Source organism: Eschrichtius robustus, chromosome 13 (genome assembly GCF_028021215.1).
Source record: "Eschrichtius robustus isolate mEscRob2 chromosome 13, mEscRob2.pri, whole genome shotgun sequence".
NCBI classification, from domain to species: Eukaryota; Metazoa; Chordata; class Mammalia; order Artiodactyla; family Eschrichtiidae; genus Eschrichtius; species Eschrichtius robustus.
The window spans coordinates 78,902,257-78,916,235 of record NC_090836.1 but is presented as its reverse complement, the minus strand read 5'-3'; the positions used below and the strand labels follow the sequence as shown (position 1 = coordinate 78,916,235).

General features: G+C 35.2%; 1 protein-coding gene across 2 annotated transcripts in view; it reads left to right on the top strand.

Moving 5' to 3' along the window:
* EEA1 (early endosome antigen 1) overlaps positions 1 to 13,979 on the top strand; it is a 134,862-nt gene that overhangs the window by 37,169 nt on the left and 83,714 nt on the right. The window contains exons 3-7 of one of the 2 annotated variants that reach the window (XM_068560277.1): positions 2,954 to 3,079; positions 7,550 to 7,674; positions 11,441 to 11,495; positions 11,592 to 11,657; positions 13,561 to 13,600. In XM_068560277.1, the coding sequence (XP_068416378.1) occupies positions 2,954 to 3,079; positions 7,550 to 7,674; positions 11,441 to 11,495; positions 11,592 to 11,657; positions 13,561 to 13,600 (412 nt within the window). The remainder of the gene's footprint in view (positions 1 to 2,953; positions 3,080 to 7,549; positions 7,675 to 11,440; positions 11,496 to 11,591; positions 11,658 to 13,560; positions 13,601 to 13,979) is intronic. The other variant, XM_068560278.1, reaches the window with a different exon arrangement.

Sequence of the window (13,979 nt, the reverse complement as noted above, 5' to 3'; positions counted from 1 at the left end):
TATTTATCAAATATTTATTGTCACCAGACACTGTTCTGGGTGCTGGAGGTATGGCACTGAGTGAAATAGTAAAAAATCTTTATGCTGGTGGAATTTATTTATTTATTTTTAATTAATTTATTTAATTTATTTAATTTTTGGCTGCGTTGGGTCTTTGTTGCTGTGCGCGGGCTTTCTCTAGTTGTGGTACGGGGGCTTCTCATTGCAGTGGCTTCTCTTGTTGCGGAGCACAGGCTCTAGGCACACGGGCTTCAGTAGTTGTGGCACGTGGGCTCACATGCCACAACTACTGAAGATGTCTCTGAGGAGGGGGTAGCTCAGAAAGAACTGAATGAAGTGAGAAGTCATGTGGATTTCTGGAGCAAGCATGTTGCAGGCATGTGGAACAAGTCTCTGAGGTGGGAGCATGCCTGGCATATTGAAAAAGCATCCAGGAGGCTAGTGTGGCTCCAGCACAGTGAATGGGGGGAGGTTAGGTTAGTGAGATAATCAGGCCCACCTCATGTAGGGCCTTATAGGCTTTTGCACAGACTTCAGTGTTTTACTCTTGGTGAGATAGGAAGTCATTGGAGAGTTTGGATCAGGGAAAGGACAAAATTTATCTATATTTTTGTAGGATCACTCTAGCTGCTGTGTGGAAAATAAAGCTGTTAATGGGGTAAGGATAGAAGCAGAGAGACCGTTAGAAGGCTTTTACAGTGATCCATGTACACTGTGAGGGTGGCTTGGATCAGGGCAGTAGTGGAGGCCCTGAGGTTCTAAATGTATTTTGAAGGTAGTTCTAGTAGGATTTTCTGATTAGTGGGGTATTTTCTTTTACAGCTCTTTCAAGAAGCGTGCAGGGTTATTGAGGATGGGGTCTTTGCTTTATTTTACCATTGCATTCTCAACAACATAGCATAATGACATAGTAATCACACTCAGTAAATACTTTTTTAAAAATTTATTTATTTATTTATTTATTTATGGCTGCCCCAGTCTTAGTTGTGGCATGTGGGATCTTTAGTTGCAGCATGCGGACTTCTTAGTTGTGGCACGCGTGCGGGATCTAGTTCCCTGACCAGGGGTTGAACCTGGGCCCCCTGCATTGGGAGCCCGGAGTCTTACCGACTGGACCAGTGGGGAAGTCCCAATACTTTTTGAACGGATGACTGAATGATGATATGTGGAAACTTAAAGTGAAGAAATGAGTAAAGAGGCAGCAGCATAAAGATATTGTGGTAAAAAACAATGCAACAGTGCATTTAAAAAAAATTATTATTCTGTAGTTTTAATACTTGGGCCTGTGGTTGCCTGGAAGACAACCCTTTCATCAGTAAAAAGAAAAAATAAGTGAATTCATGTTCCTCACTTTCATCCCCTGGCTAATCTCCTTAAAGGGTTGTTAACAAGAGGAACAATGATATTAATGATAGCTAACATTTATTGAATGTTTTCTTTGTATCAGATGCTGTGATAAGGACTTAACGTGTATTATTTAATTCTCACGAGACCCCCTCCCCCATATGGAGTAGGTGTTATTGTTACCTCATTTAACAGATGAGGAAATTGAAGGTAATATAAGCTACTAAGAGTGGTGTGAATCCAGGATTCAAGCCCAAGACTAGCTCTTAACTGCTACCCTGTCTTGCCTCTTACTTTGGAACCTTGTTTGTAGTCTTCCTCTTCCTTGCTATGGTCCTAACGTACATCAAGGAACTCAAGGAACATCTTAGCCTCCCAGTTCTTAATGTTATCAGTGCCAATGATCTTTATTACTTTTCTTTTCTAGTTACTCAAGCCCATGGCAGTACCTTCCATCTTCTTATCAGGCAGGATAATTTTACCTGACATGTTAAAATCATATCTCTGCATTCCTTACCTCAACTGACTATCCTCTCAGAAACTTTCATAGTCTCACTACTTACCTTCTTTGGCCTTGCTGATTATTTTAGATTTTTAATTTTTATTTTTTCTTCTAGTCTGTCAACCTTTCTTGGCTTTGTTTCCTTTACTCTCTAACCATACATCTAATGACAGTTAATATTTGTTGAGCACTTATAATGTCTCAGGCACTGTACTAAGCATTTTATATACTGCACAATAACTCTAGACAAATAGGTGCTAATATTAGTCCCATTTTATAGATGAGGAAACTGACATTTAGCAGGGTAAAGTGAATTTTTTAAAGTCATATAGTCAGTATTGGTTGAGACTCAAACCCACATCTATTTCTGACACCAAAACTCATGACGTTATAACCTTTGTAACCTATTGTCCTTCACCACTGTCTTCATTTAATTTACTTTCTCCCTGATACTCTGAACTCCTTTATTCTCTTATCCTTTTACTCTTCCTATCTGACAAAACCCCAAACCATAGATCAGTGTAACAGCCCACATTTTAAAATACATATATTGTTAGGTACGGGGAATTTGGGAGATTGTTTTAAAATGATTTTATTTGGCTCATAAAATTAGAAGGAAGGGTAAACTACTGGGAATTATGGGTATGGGCAAGAATGGGATCTTAGGCTAATGGAATATGGTGAAGACTAAAAATTGCTTTCATCATAACAACTTTTTTGTTGAGAACATCATCTACATAAAAGTATTTGTTAAAACTGCCAATCATTTCTTGATCTAAAATAAAAGCTAGCTTGCCAATACTAGCTCTCAGATAAGTAAGGACAAAGTATCATAAACAAAAAGAATAATAATATTCCAGCTAAAGCAACTGGTTACTCAATAAAATTGACCAATGGGAATCTACAGCATAAGGATGGAAACTAATTTCAGAGTCCTACTTTGGATAGGTCTTTCAACCTTTTGTACAGTTACTACTTGAAAATTTCCCTTCCATATACTAAAAAGAGATATACTATTATTTTCCTGTTATGTCTATTTTCAATGTTTCTATTTTGTTTCATAAATAACTTTTTGTGTATATCCTCCTAAAAGTTGTTATTTCACAGGGTTTCATCTGTCCATTATGTATGAAAAGATGTATAACTGCTATTGATTTGTCGGAGCATTACCAGAAAGTGCACGCTGAAAATGAGACAAGAGGACAGGAACTTCTTAATGACTCCAGTGTTACTGTGGGTCCTGAATATTTTGTTTTAGCAGCTTGGTTTTGGGTTGCTCAAAATAGCTTTGTTTTTCCTTGCCTCAGTGTTGCTTAACTTTTTCTGCTATAAGGGAATGTGGATTGCTTTAATTATGCATGCTCTAAGAAGGTTTAATAAGGAAAAGAGGCTCTTGGGAAGTTAGCTGTTCTTACTGTTTGCAGCAGTCTTTTTGTGAATCTTTAAACATATATAAAAGTTTAAGTTTATATTTTTGCATAAATTTTGCCATGAAATTTGAAATATAAAGTGAATGTTTTTTATTTCAACCTTTGTAAGTTATATCTTTATTATGTAGTTAATGTTTTATTAATGAATGTTTTAAAATGCTTTAGGTTAAGATGCTTTACTCTTACACAGAAAGAGGACTTTGCATGTGAACTGTTACTGTCTTTATTTGGAAAAATATACAGCATTAGAGTCTGGATCTACCACTGTTTCAGTCTTTGTTTTGATTCCCCAGACCTGTTGGAAGTGACAGAATAATATACACCTGTTATTAATCATGGGTCATCCAAATGTTTCTCTGTAGTATGTGAGGCTGGTGTATGCAGAAGGCTGGGAGTGGGAGCGAGTGAGGGGAAGTGTTGCCCATTTTCAGTCTGGAAAAAATTTCTCAGATGATCTTGATATATCTCCTTCCTTTGAAAATTACTACAGTATTCTAAAAACAAAGAGAGACGTAGCTTTTCAAAAAATTCTTTTACAAATCTTTTAAAAGAATGAAACTTTTTTTTACCATGAAAGACAAAAAAATCAGACTTACTCTTTCCTATGAGTTAATGATGTATAAGAAAACGATCTCACCAAACTTTCACTTATTTAACATTAATAGAGCACCTCTTTGTGCCAGGAATTTTGGTAGGTACGGGAGATAAAAAGGTAAATAAGATATGGTCTCTATGCCAGGAAGTTTTTATGATAGATAGTTGCAAAAAGAGTACAATGTCTGATTCAGCTTGAGGGGAACTGCAGAAGAACTTGAAGAGGGGAACAATTAAACCAGACATTCTCTAGGGTGGTGGGGAAATGAGTGCAAACAGGAGGACACCAGTTAAACTACGGAGGCAGTGTGAGCAAAGATAGAGGCATAAAAGATTCTTGGAACTCTGCTTAGCATTTTACCAGTTGTTTTTCTTCCAGAACATATGGGTCAACTTTTCTTTATGGGTTAGCCAAAATCAAAAGTGACTATCTTACCTACCTGTCACTTAAATAAGAACTTTCCTTTTAACTGAAAGGACACTTGGTACAATAGGGTATCATAAGTATCAAGTTAAGTTCTTAGCTATGGTGGATCTGAGAAAGGATTACAGATAACTGAAAACTAACAGTAAGGAATTTAATGCTTTTAATCTTAAGTCAACACTGTGTGTGTGTGTGTGTGTGTGTGTGTGTGTGTGTGTGTATGTGAGAGAGAGAGAGAGAGAGAGAGTGAGTAGGTGAGATATTTGGAATGATTAAGGGAAATAAAATGTAGCTGGCTATTTTGGTGTATTATTGTTTGCTGTTTTACTGTTTGTAAGTTATCTATCTAGCAACCTTAATTCCCTTGAAGATAGTTTACAAAAAATAGAGGAGTCTCTTAATATCCAGAATTAGTATCATAAAGCCCATGAACTCTATTCACGGGACATCCGCAGATATTCATTCTGAGCTTATTTTACTTTAAAAAAAAAAATTATTTTTGTTTTTGGCCACGTTGGGTCTTAGTTGTGGCATGTGGGATCTTTCGTTGTAGCGTGCAGGCTCAGTAGTTGTGGCGTGCAAGCTCCAGAGCACATGAGCTCTGTAGTTGTGGCACGTGGGCTTAGTTGCTCCACGGCATGTGGGGTCTTAGTTCCCTGCCCAGAGATCGAACTGCGTCCCCTGCATTGGAAGGTGGATTCTTAACCACTGGACCACCAGGGAAGTCCCTTTACTTTTATTTTAAATGAGTGATATGGTTTAATAAACTTTTTTTCCCTTAATCTATCCTTCCTATCCATATCAGGCAAGCATTGCTAGAAATAGCATAGGAATAATTTTTAGAAATGATTGTTGAAAGACAAAACAGTGTGTAAGAAAAACTATAGAATGTGGGTACAGGAATTAAAGAGACTTGCCAGAATTAATAGAGTGGAAGACACCCATTCAGTGATTAATATTTATGCTTCTGGGATATTAAGCAAAGGTTTAATATCATCTGTTTAAGTAGGTGAGGAAGTACATATATGTATTTTAGAATTATTTTCATCAGAATTGTCCCAAAATTGAAGTTTTATTTAAACATGCAAGCTCTAATCACATGGAAAATTTACTTAGGTGGAATATTTCTAAATATGTATTACTGAATTTCTAAAACTTCTCTTTAGGGATGAATCAGTTCTTTCTGGAATATTAACCTGGTAATGTTTAGAAGCTTTAAGAAAGTATGGCATACCCTAATGGGATCATTAGCTTTTTGGCGTCCTTGGGTATCTAGAGCCAAAACCTGGAAGTAAACACAATGGTCAAAAAGCCAAAGTTGTGAAGATTAAATAGCATAATTGGGATGTGGATTCCCTGAGTAACACTGTAATTTGCCTACTAGTTACTAGCAGAAGCTGAGACACGAAAGAGAAATGACAAGCTAAATATTATAGGGGTTTATGTGCTGTTGCACTAAAAGCATGTTAACTAGTGTGGTACAGCAGTTACTGGGCAGAAGTTGTAAGAATACCAAATAGAGCTTAATATGGAGCCATTATGAAATATGATGGTAGATAATAGATGGCTTTGAAAAAAGAGCATAATACCAAGTAGATTAACACACAGGCTGGGGGCATTCATTCATTCAGAAGACAGTGCTGAGCATCACATATCTCTGGATCCTAATGGCATTATTCTGATGTCCAAAGGCACATCCTCAGTACTTCTGTCTTTGCTTACTTTAGGAGTTTCATAAGAGATCATTGCATTCATTCACCTGTAGTGCCCCTGCCCTTCACTCTGGTTCTGTGATCAGAACATACCTCTGTTTCCCAAATGCAGCATGGCTGTGTTTCATACCTCTTCCTACATCTTTGTTCATGCTCCTCCATTTGCTTAGAATGCCTTTATTTCTGACAAGTAAACTTCTATTCAGTACCTAATTCCAGTGTCTCATATAGACATATGTCTACATACATGTATATATACATATATACATAGGGTGTGTGTGTGTGTGTGTGTGTGTGTGTTTATTTTTTGGAAAGTATTAACTGCTGCCGCAGGCAGATTTGGATACTTCTCTTGTGTTCCTATAGTTCTTTATATATATCAATACTTCTGTTATACCATTGTCTGGTAATGTTATGTTCATTGAGCCTTGATTCTGCCATATGATGTGCATAAATGATGTGAGGGTATGTTATTTGTATAGCACCCAACAAAGGAGCAGAAGTTATTTGTTTATTCTTAGTTTTTATGTGTCCGGAGTACTTATTACTTAGCTCAGTCTATCCTTTGGCAGGTTTTATAATCTGCAAGCTCTTCTGTTTTTTTTGCCGAATTCTGCCCTGCCAGGTTCATTCATATTTCATTAAATAAGTACACTCTGTAGAAAGTATATGGTATGTTCAAAACACTACACTAGCCATTAGGGAAACATAGATTAAAAGCTTCACTGTGTTGTGCATTATAGTGGATGTAGAAACTTGACAAACCGATGATGAGAATGCTGGAGGAAAAAAGGCAATATATGCAAAAGTGTAAACATGTGAGATACTGTGGTGTGTTCAGGGAAACGTAGGTACTTCAGTATAGTTGAAGCATGTTGTATAGCGTAAGGGATGTCCAGAGATCAGATTGGTTAGGTCATTGGGGGACTATACCTTCAGGGCCTTGTATGCCATAACTATATAATAATTCTGGGATTATTTATAAGTTTTTAATATTTTATGGGACTATATATTAATTTTAAGCTCTTATAGTGTTAATCTTAAGTTAGCAAGGAATTTACTGATGAAAATACTTCTCAACCATTGTAGATAGTCTGTGGTAATTATGAGTTGTTTACATTACCTTTTTTCTCAATGATCAGAGTGCTTCATGTTCTTAATATTTTGGTTATTCCTGTGCAGTAGATTGGAGCAGATATTGTTTTACTAAGGGAGATATCTAGAGAGATGGAGGATATGATGGCAAGTCTTCTCAACTAGACTTCTAGATTAGAACTAACTTCTCAGATTAGAATTCTATACTCTAGCCATTAATTTATTCAACCTAAAAGATGGTTGTAAGGGTTTTAAAAAACATTTTGTAAACTGCAACCAGGATAGGCAGTGATGTACCTTTGCACAATACCAGAATTTGGGCTTAACACTGTAAATTACAATTTACTTATTGGTATGAATAATACATATGACTGTATTTCATAACATATAAATGGTTATTTTGCAATACTAAATACTATTTTGAAACCTTTTCTACCTCTTTCTGTAGGGTTTCATATGTCCCCAGTGTATGAAATCTCTTGGATCCGCTGATGAACTTTTCAAACACTATGAGGCAGTCCACGATGCTGGTAATGATTCGAGTCATGGAGGGGAAGCTCTGGCTCTGAAGCGGTACAGTATAATAGTTTTGAAGTGTAATGTAGTGAATGCATGTGATATCATTGTTTAATCATGAATACTTAGTTCTCGAAAAGAGTAGTGTTTTTATATTATCTAACTTAAATCTATCTTCTTGTAGCATAGCCTTCATCTTTTATTGTTATAACCAGTCCTATCCTTGACCAATAACTATCTATACCAGCATCTACAATATGGTTCACAGGTTTATATTTTTAATAAAGATTGTGATTTTTTAAAAGGTTAAATTATATTTAGCAATTCTGCTTAATAAAGAGTGATATGCTTTGTTTAGAAGATTTTATAGTAAGTTGATAAAATAATGAATTTAGCAAAGAATTAAATTTAATAATTATTAAAAAAACATTTTTTTTGTAATCACCAATATAACAGCAAGCACACATAACACATTCTGCTTCTTGACAATTTTGCCTGACCATTTTAAGAATTAAACTAAAATATAATTAATTGGAACAGCATTCAACAGTATGACTTTGCTTTTCTTCTTCTACTGGTAAGGACTCTTGTCTTATATTCCCACTAAGGAAGAAAACTTGATTTTATTCTACTTGTAAAAAATTGTTTTTCATGTTTTTCTTTAAAAAAAAAAAAAAGCCTCTCAGTTGGTTAATATGTTATAGCATAAAGAACACCACATTAAGGAAAAGTATTATGACCACATTATGGTTGATAGATAATGTAGAACTATAAAATATGGTTGTTTTAATTTATTAAAATATGTGGGAAAACCAGAGCTTTTGGGAAATATGAATCTTCCCTTTTACATGACTATTAGTGCTTTTTAGGATTTTTATGTATGAGTCAATAATTTTGTGTACTGTTCTTTTGTCATTTGTTAGGAGGTAGATATAAAATATACCCTTTATATGTAAATGTTTATATATTTAGTGTCAGTTTAACAGAGTTGCTTTCTCAGCTGTGAATTAGTGCCCAATACATTAACTTTCAACATAAAAACATCCATAGTCTACCTGTGTTCTTGCTTCTTAACTTTTCATCCAATGTTTAGCTCACTAAAACCTGGTTTTTGCCCTACCATTCTCCTGAAAATACTTCTTCAAAGGTCAACAGTAAAAAAAAAACCTGGATTATTTTCAGTTTTTATTTTACTTGACCTCTGTTTTGGTCATCTATAACCGTGTAATAGTCCACCCCAAACCTAGTGGTTTAAAACTGTAACTCTGTATTACTTCTCATGATTCTTTGATTTAACTGGATGGTTCTGCTTTAAGTTATGTAGAGTTGGGTGCTGGGAAGGCCAGAAGGTCCAAAATGACCTCACATTCATGGCTGGGAGATGATACTGGATGCTGGCTGTCAGCTCAGCTGGGGCTGTATATCAGGGGGCTCAGTTCTCCTTCATGTGGACCTCTCTATGCAGCTGCTTGCACTTACAGGCCAGCAGTTGGGTTCTAATAAAGAGCATTACAAGAGGAAAGAAACAGAAGCCGCCAGTTGTCTTAAGGCCTGGCTTAAAAAGTTTCAGAGTGTCACTTCTGCCATATTTTATTGGTCATAGTAGCCACAGGACTGCTCAGGAATCTGAGGGCCAGCTCAGATTGAAGAGACCAAGAAGTAAGCTCTATCTTTCAGTGGAGAAGTGGCTTCTGTGTATAGGAAGGGAAGAACTTGATGGCAGCCATCTTTGTAGACTATTTATTACAATGTCTGCAAAATTTGGTTCTTCTGGCTCTCGTTCCTTCTACTCTTCTGAGACAGCACATCATTGTGATAATTCTTTCTTGATCTGTTTAATGTACTCCCTTCCTCTATATAATGTACTTGGGGTAATATCCATATCCATGACTTCCTCCTAAACTACATCTCCAACCTAGAATTATCTCCCAAGTTGCCTACTAGGTATCTTCTCTTAGAGGTTCCAAAGGAACATCTCCCTGTTGACGTTGGAAAACAGGGTTCATTATATTTCCTTCTAAACCTGTTCCTTACCTACGGTTACTTCTTCTGGTTAATGGCAACATCATCTTTCCACCAAGTTACTAAAGCCAGAAAATTGGATTTGCTCATTTTTACACACTTAACCCTCCCCTATTTGATCTGTCACAAAGTTTAGTTAATTCTGTCTCCTTAACAGCTCTTATAACCTTTTTTATCTTCCCTGCTACGGCTTTGTTTAGGCTTCCTCATCTCTCACTCAGAAATATTTTTCAGTATTTATAGTTGGCTCTCTCCCTATGTCTTGTACCTCTCTACTTAACTCTCCACATTGCTGCCAGACTAGTATTCTTTGTCTTTTTTTTTTTTTATAAATTTATTTATTTGATTTTTGGCTGCATTGGGTCTTCGTTGCTGCACGCGGGCTTTCTCTAGTTGCAGCGAGCAGGGGCTACTCTTCGTTGTAGTGCGCGGACTTCTCATTGCGGTGGCTTCTCTTGTTGCGGAGCATGGACTGTAGGCGCATGGGTTTCAGTAGTTGTGGCACACGGGCTCAGTAGTTGTGGCTCACGGGGTCTAGAGCGCAGGCTCAGTAGTTGTGGCTCACGGGCTTAGTTGCTCCGCGGCATGTGGGATCTTCCCGGACCAGGGATCGAACCCGTGTTCCCTGCATTGGCAGGTGGATTCTTAACCATTGCACTACCAGGGAAATCCCTATGCCTCTGTTTTTATTTTTATCATAGAACTGATGGTCTGTTACTCTTACTTCTTTACATGTTTACTTCCCCCATTAAACTGAACAACTTGAGAGTCTGGCATAGACGAGTTCTGTTGAATAATGAATTAATTCTTTACATGTGAATGGCTACCAAAGGTAGAGGACTCATTTCTCCATCTTTTACATTTTTCTTTGTTAGCAGTTTCCTTCTTTTTCTATTATTAACCATGTTTCACAGATGAAGCTGACTCTGTCCATTTGTTCTCTACCCCCACTCCCATCCTAGAGAATAATTCTCCCACCAGTATGTCTCATTATCTTTTACTTTCTGATATGCTTGTGCTGGTGTGGACTTGGTCTTCTGAAACATTAGAACTGATCCTGTTCTCTTCCCTTTGTACTAGAATCAGTTAACTTGAGTATTCCCAATCAGCTCAGTTCAGTTTTGTGTCTTCTACCGTGGCAGCCATTGGAGTGGCGTGGAGGAAGGAGAGTCCCTTTTTCTGCTGTTTATAATCCAACAGGGGAAGATATGTTCCTCATATCCACAAGAATAATCCTAAATGTGTTTTCTCATGGAATCTTTTTCCTGCATTAGGACCTTGAGGTGTCTGCTCACCATTCTTTGTCAGACTGACAGAGAATTAGGTGCGGTGAACAGAATGTGAGGTTTTGACAGGAAAGAGCATTTCAGACTCAAGAAACAAAAAGAAGCCAGAATTGCTAGAGCTAAAGTAATGAGGGTGAGAGTGGTAAGGCAAGGAGTAGATTGTGCAGATTTTATAGTCCTTGTTAATGAGTTTAGATTTTACACTAACTGCAGTAGGAAGCCATTGATGCTTATTGCTGGTAAATTAATGGGAGATATTTTGCTTTTGGCTCAGGTTCCTGACAGTCAGTTTTATCATTTCCATGAGAAAATGTTCTTCCATTTACAGACAATGTGCTTTAGGAATAAAATTATTTTCCCAAGGATTTTATATATATATATATATGCCACTATACATAAAATCTATAGTTTTTTTTTAAGACTTGAGAAAATTAGAATACTAATATGCAGTCACTAGCCATGATTTGTTAAAGAACATTAACTATTAATTCCTGTTTTTTTCAACTTATGCTTAGAGATGACATAACACTACTCAGACAAGAGGTCCAAGACCTACAGGCTTCGCTTAAGGTAAGACTAAAAATGATTATACTTGTTTATTTTCAGTGTTTCAGATAAATAAAATCTTTTACAACTTGCTAATTAAAAACCATTTTCTTTTCTTAGGAGGAAAAATGGTACTCAGAAGAATTAAAGAAAGAATTAGAAAAATTTCAAGGGCTGCAGCAGCAAGTAATTGCTTTTAAATACTTGAAGTGTGTTATTAGTTGTTTATTTTCATTGTTGAAAATCAAGCATAATACTTTTTTGTAAACAGGTGGCCTGATATGAATAACTTCCTAATTTGTTTCTCTGTGTATTAGCCTACATGTATATCCTTTGGTAGTACTAATGAATGCAAACCAATATAACTAATATGTGGGAAGGTCAGATGTAACTCCTTAAAGGTGCTCCATTAAGAATCATTTACCTATGGATTGTTTAAAACATTGTTCTTATTTTCTGACAATACACCTAAATGGTTAAGAAATATAGGTTCAAACAATAGTGAAGCTCTTCAAAGCATTTGTGTTTGTGACAAATTGAAAATCACTAAAATGTCTATTAATAAGGACAGAACTATTAGTAGCTGCTTACAGTTTATATTAGTGGAGATTGTTTGAAAACATGGGAAAACTGATGTATTAATGATGTTAAAAAAATTTGTGTCTTTGTACACACACAGGCACATATGTACTATACAACTTTATATAAAAACAATATATAGGGAAAAGAACAAGAAAATCATTGTGGTATCAAAAGTAGTTATTTTGAGGGATTTCACTTGATATCTCAGATTCTTTATATATATATGTTCTTTATAGCTTAATGTATTTTCTAAACAATGTCTTAACCAATTATGATTTTTATACTAAAATTATTTTGACTTTTATACTAAAATTACATAAAGAATCATAGAATAATGAATTTTACCAAATACATGTATAGTTTTCATTTGTAAGAATAAAACTGACACCCTTTAACTATAGCTCTAATACTTTTATAAAGTAATTAGTGATCCCTGTACACATTATCTTAGCACATTATGACTCCCAGTTGGTCTTTTTGTCTTTTCACCAAAAATTGTGATTTGGACTAGGAAAAAAAACAAATAAATGGATAAAAAGATATCAGTCTTATTACTGCTAAGCTTCTATAATTGAGGTCGCATTAAAGAGGTTTTTAGTAATCTAAAATACTTATAGTTCACTTATGTATGTTTTACATAGATGCCATTAACAATCAGTCAAACATGAGCTGTATTATTTTCCGCACCTGAAAACACAGAGGAAATTGTTTACTACATTTGAGATGGCTATTTTACATTTATAATAAATTAAATACATTCCCACCTTGCAATTGCCTTGATAAGAAATTTACCTTTGGGGGAAAATGTATTTTAAATATTGATGATTATTAGCAATCAGTATGTCTAAATCCAATGTATAGGAAAATAAAAAAGTCAGATGTACTATGAGATAACTTATGAAACTTTTTCAGATATATATAATTCTTTAGAATATGGAAATAATGACTAGGTAGTATATTATTTTATTCCTAATGCATGTGATAAATTAAACCTTATGGAATACATTCTTTATTTCGGCTTCTTTAAAGACAATTTATAATCTGGAATTAAAAATTTATGTTTTTAAAGCCAATTTTTTTAGTAGTGTTAGTTTCATGGCATATTTCAGCTTATGAAAATTTTCAACTATTATAAGATTGAATCTTGTCTGCTAACTTAAGTATTTGCTTTAGAATCTATTTTTATAATTGTGATACTTTATGTTACTTATTACTGTATTTATGGAATTTAAGATGCCATCTTGGCAAGACTCATAAAAATTTAATATATGTTAACATAAAAGAATTCTTAGAATCAGTGAGCTACAGTTAACATCATTATTCCAGACTGCCTAGTCGGACCTTAGAGATCTAGAAGAATGTGAGCAGGCCAAGATTTGATTTTCATCAAAATCTTGCTACTTACCTGACAGAATGTGGATTTCAGAGATTTTTTTCACATTGGTAATTGTAACAGTATTGTCTTTTCCTTTTAATGCATTTGTTTATGTTTTTTGTTTTCATCGAGGAGTCTAAACCTGATGGATTAGTGGCTGATTCATCAGCAGGTAACTTTACTTAAAGCTGTTATTTTTTCATTTTTCTTCCTTCTCATCCTTTTTTACTTCTTTCTTTTTCTGTGATGCTTGCTACATGAATTTTGTTTTGTGATTATACTTTATGGCTTTAAAACAGTGAAGATAACAGTCGTATTCTAGGCTGAGAGTGTCTATTACCTGTGAACTTTGTAACTTAATCAGTTAATGAAATCTTAGTCCTTTTTTAGTTCATTATATTCTGAAGTTATAAAGAAACTTCTGAAATATTACATTAATATGGTGGTTAATGAAAATTTAGATCTGTATTAAAGAGCGATGCAGTTTTTTCTCTTGAAATAAAAAAATGATGAAACTAGCATCTTTGTAATGGACTTTAACTGGAGGAATG